The sequence below is a fragment of the Trypanosoma theileri genome (assembly GCF_002087225.1).
Source record: "Trypanosoma theileri isolate Edinburgh chromosome Unknown TM35_Tth_8_V1, whole genome shotgun sequence".
Classification (NCBI taxonomy): Eukaryota; Euglenozoa; class Kinetoplastea; order Trypanosomatida; family Trypanosomatidae; genus Trypanosoma; species Trypanosoma theileri.
In genome coordinates, this window is record NW_021639850.1 from 131,613 (window position 1) to 132,359 (window position 747).

The window sequence follows — 747 nt, forward strand, 5'->3', positions numbered from 1 at the left end:
TTGTTTGATTCCATGTGTTTATGTGTGTATGCGGTGTATTAATGTTTTTCTGTTTTCTTTTTCTCTTTCTTCTCTCTCTTTATACACACACACATGCTCAGATTTCAGTGATCCTCAGTGATATTAATAACAAGAATGTCCATGTTGTCGTGCCGTGTGTTGTGTCTGTTGGCCATTGTCCTCTGCTGTGTGGGTTTGACTCATGCTGCTCCAGCTAATGGGGGCATGGCAAAATTTATTGAGCAGGCACGAGAGAAGGTTAAGGAAACTTTGAGACTGAAGGAGGATTGTGCGAACGTGGCCACCACTGCTCGAGAGGCCGCGAATGAAGCTTTTGTATTTGCCCGTGAAACTGAGAGTAAACTCGCAACAATTGCTGCTGACCCAAATGAGGTGGAGAAAACGAAAACTAAGGGTCGTAAACTCATCGAAAATGCAACGAAGGCTGCCGATAATGCAAAAGAAGTGGCCGAAAACGCTATACAGAGTGCAACTCAAACTGAAAGTGAAGCCGACCTTTATCTGAAAGAAGGTGAACGAGCGGACGCATTGAAAGCAGCTGAAGAGGCAGACAAAGCGGCACATGCTGCTATTACTGATATCGAAGCTGCAAAAACTCATGCTAATGATGTGGAGAATGTCCTGCAGAAACTTGACGCCGAAGTTGCTGCAGCTGAAAAGAAAGAAAAACAGTTGGAGTCTCAGCCACACCGACAGACAAAGGAAACATCTCTTGGAGAGCAGCAA

The 747-nt window shown here is 44.8% G+C and overlaps 1 protein-coding gene across 1 annotated transcript; it reads left to right on the top strand.

The window, feature by feature from the left end:
• Positions 1-135: 135 nt before the first annotated feature.
• On the top strand, positions 136-747 carry TM35_000081500 (uncharacterized protein; the record flags this gene model as incomplete). Its single annotated transcript, XM_029024015.1, has 1 exon — positions 136-747. A coding segment is annotated over one exon (612 nt), but the record flags the coding sequence as incomplete, so codon positions are not given.